This window comes from Malania oleifera, chromosome 3 (genome assembly GCF_029873635.1).
Source record: "Malania oleifera isolate guangnan ecotype guangnan chromosome 3, ASM2987363v1, whole genome shotgun sequence".
Classification (NCBI taxonomy): Eukaryota; Viridiplantae; Streptophyta; class Magnoliopsida; order Santalales; family Ximeniaceae; genus Malania; species Malania oleifera.
Window position 1 is genome coordinate 40,588,177 of NC_080419.1, and position 2,509 is coordinate 40,590,685.

Sequence of the window (2,509 nt, forward strand, 5' to 3'; positions counted from 1 at the left end):
AGAGAATATGGGATTCAAACATCTTATGAAAGTTGCATGCCCTCGTTTTCGAATTCCATCTAGATAAACAACTTCTAGGGATTGTTATGACCTTTACATGGAAGAGAGGTTAAAGTTGAAAAAGTTTTTGAAAACCTCCTCTCAAAGGGTTAGTTTCACAACTGATACATGGACTTCTTTACAAAAGGTCAATTATATGTGTTTGACTGCACACTTTATAGATAATGATTGGAAATTGAACAAGAAGATCCTTAACTTTTGTCCAATTTATAGTCATAAAGGTGAAGAGATAGGTATGGTCATTGAGAGGTGTTTGCTTGAATGGGGAGTTGATAATGTGTTTACAATGATTGTAGATAATGCAAGTTCAAATGATGTTGCCATTGCCTACATAAAAAGAAAAGTTTCAAATTGGAGAAAAGACATTCTAGGGGGCAAATTCTTACATATGAGATGCATTGCACATATAATTAACCTAGTTGTGCAAGAAGGTTTGAAAGAAATGGGGGATTCAATTGCTCGTATTAGAGATGCAGTCAGATATGTTAGGCATTCACTTGCTAGGTTGAAAAATTTCAAGCGTTGTGCAGAAGTAGAAAAAGTAGAATACAAAAAGATGTTATGCTTAGATGTTAGCACTCGATGGAATTCTACTTATCTAATGCTAGACACAGCTCAAAGATATGAAATGGCTTGTGAAAGGTTTAGGGATGAAGATCCTTCATTTAGAATTGAGCTTGAGACTAGGGATGGCATACCAAGTAGTTTTGATTGGGAAAAAGTCAGAAAATTTGTGATGTTTTTGGAACACTTCTATGAACTCACTATACGAGTTTCAGGTTCTTTGTATGTTACAAGTAATACATTTTTTGATGAAATTAGTGGGATTGATTGTCTTCTAAAGCAGCGGGAAAATAGTGATGACCTAAAGTTGAGTTTAATGAGCATGAAAATGAAGGATAAATACAACAAGTACTGGGGAAACATTGACAAAATGAATATGTTGATCTTTGTTGCATCTATTCTTGATCCTAGATGTAAGTTGGGATTTGTGCAATATGCTCTTTCTACTATGTATGAAGGTGACAAGGGTTTTTTGGTGGGTCAAATGGTTCAGGATACAACATTTGAATTGTTTGCTGAGTATAAAAAGTTATCACAATTTAAAAATGAAGAATCAAACACAAGTGAAACTTCAAGCTCCACTTGCTCCACTGGTCAAGGTGAAGCAGCAGAACGAAAGTTCAAAGTTTTGTATTAAAAGTACAAGACTCAAATTGGAGGTGGAGATAATAAATCAGAGTTGGATAGGAATTTGGGGGAGAATTGTGAAAAGGACATGGAGGGCTTTGATATTTTGGAGTGGTGGAGGTTAAATAGTCAAAGGTTTCCTGTCCTTTCACATATGGTTCATGATGTTTTAGCAGTACCCATCTCTATAGTTGCTTCAAAGTCTGCTTTTAGAATAGGGGGGGCGTGTTCTCGATGCCTTTACGAGTTCTTTGACTCCTAAAATTGTTCAAGCTCTTATCTATACACAAGATTGGATGCGGGGTTCATATACTCCAATTAAGGTTGAAGAAGACATAGATGACCTTCAAAATCTAGAAAAAGATAATATTATATTTATATATTGTCAAAAATTTTCATTTTTTCTTTGAATGATTAATTATTACAACTTACATGTGCTTCTATGCAATTTTTTAGAGTTTTCAAAGGTTGCATTGGAGTCCACAATAGGTGAATAAGCCAAACAAAGAAAGACAAAGGGTTAGTTTCATACTTTCATATTGAGATTATGCTTTAGTGTTTTTTCAAATAAATTACATGCTATCAATTATCATTATTTTGGTTTGTTGCAGACTTGCAAGTGAAATAGGCGCAGAGAAATTGTAGTTTGTATTTTGTAATGTAAGAAGCTGAAGAGTGAGAGTTTCTAATATAAGAAGCCATGAAATTGTAATTGTCACTTATCAACTGATGTATGAAGCATTGAAGCCCTAGTTTTTATTTTAATTTTTCAGAAACAATTTATATTTCATCTTTGTTTTTTATTTTTATTTTGCACAAACTGTTTACATTGGTCTATAATATAATATTATGAACTCAAATCCAAGTAGATACCGCACACCTTTAAATTTCATGTTTGGTTTGTGATTATATTTTTTTTAGAAAGATTTTCTAGATTGTTTTGGTATGTAGATGATTTTATTTTTACATTGATTAGATTTTATATAAACAGGGTTCTATACTTCTATTTTTACATTGATTAGATTTTATCTAAGTAGGGATAAGACACCTAACTAGCTAGTTGTGAACCTCTAATGATGTCATTAGAGATTTTTTTTCCTTCAAAATTAAGAGTTTCTTAATTAAGCTGACGGTAGGTAACCCTACCCCCAATTCACTCCACCCCACTTTTTTTTTTTTTTTTTTCTATTGAACTTTGGGATTGTCTTGCTTAATTTGCCTTTAGTAGAAACTAAACTTGTGCTTATACTCGTCATTT

The 2,509-nt window shown here is 32.8% G+C and overlaps 1 protein-coding gene across 1 annotated transcript; it reads left to right on the forward strand.

Moving 5' to 3' along the window:
- Nucleotides 1-295: 295 nt before the first annotated feature.
- LOC131151282 (zinc finger BED domain-containing protein RICESLEEPER 2-like) lies at nt 296-1,261 on the forward strand. The gene has a single exon (XM_058102536.1). It carries the CDS (start codon nt 296-298, stop codon nt 1,259-1,261), a length of 966 nt encoding a protein of 321 aa, XP_057958519.1.
- Nucleotides 1,262-2,509: the final 1,248 nt, after the last annotated feature.

Excerpts from the sequence above, each read along its gene's own strand:
- LOC131151282 (XM_058102536.1), top strand. The coding sequence starts at position 296 with ATGGTCATTGAGAGGTGTTTGCTTGAATGGGGAGTTGATAATGTGTTT.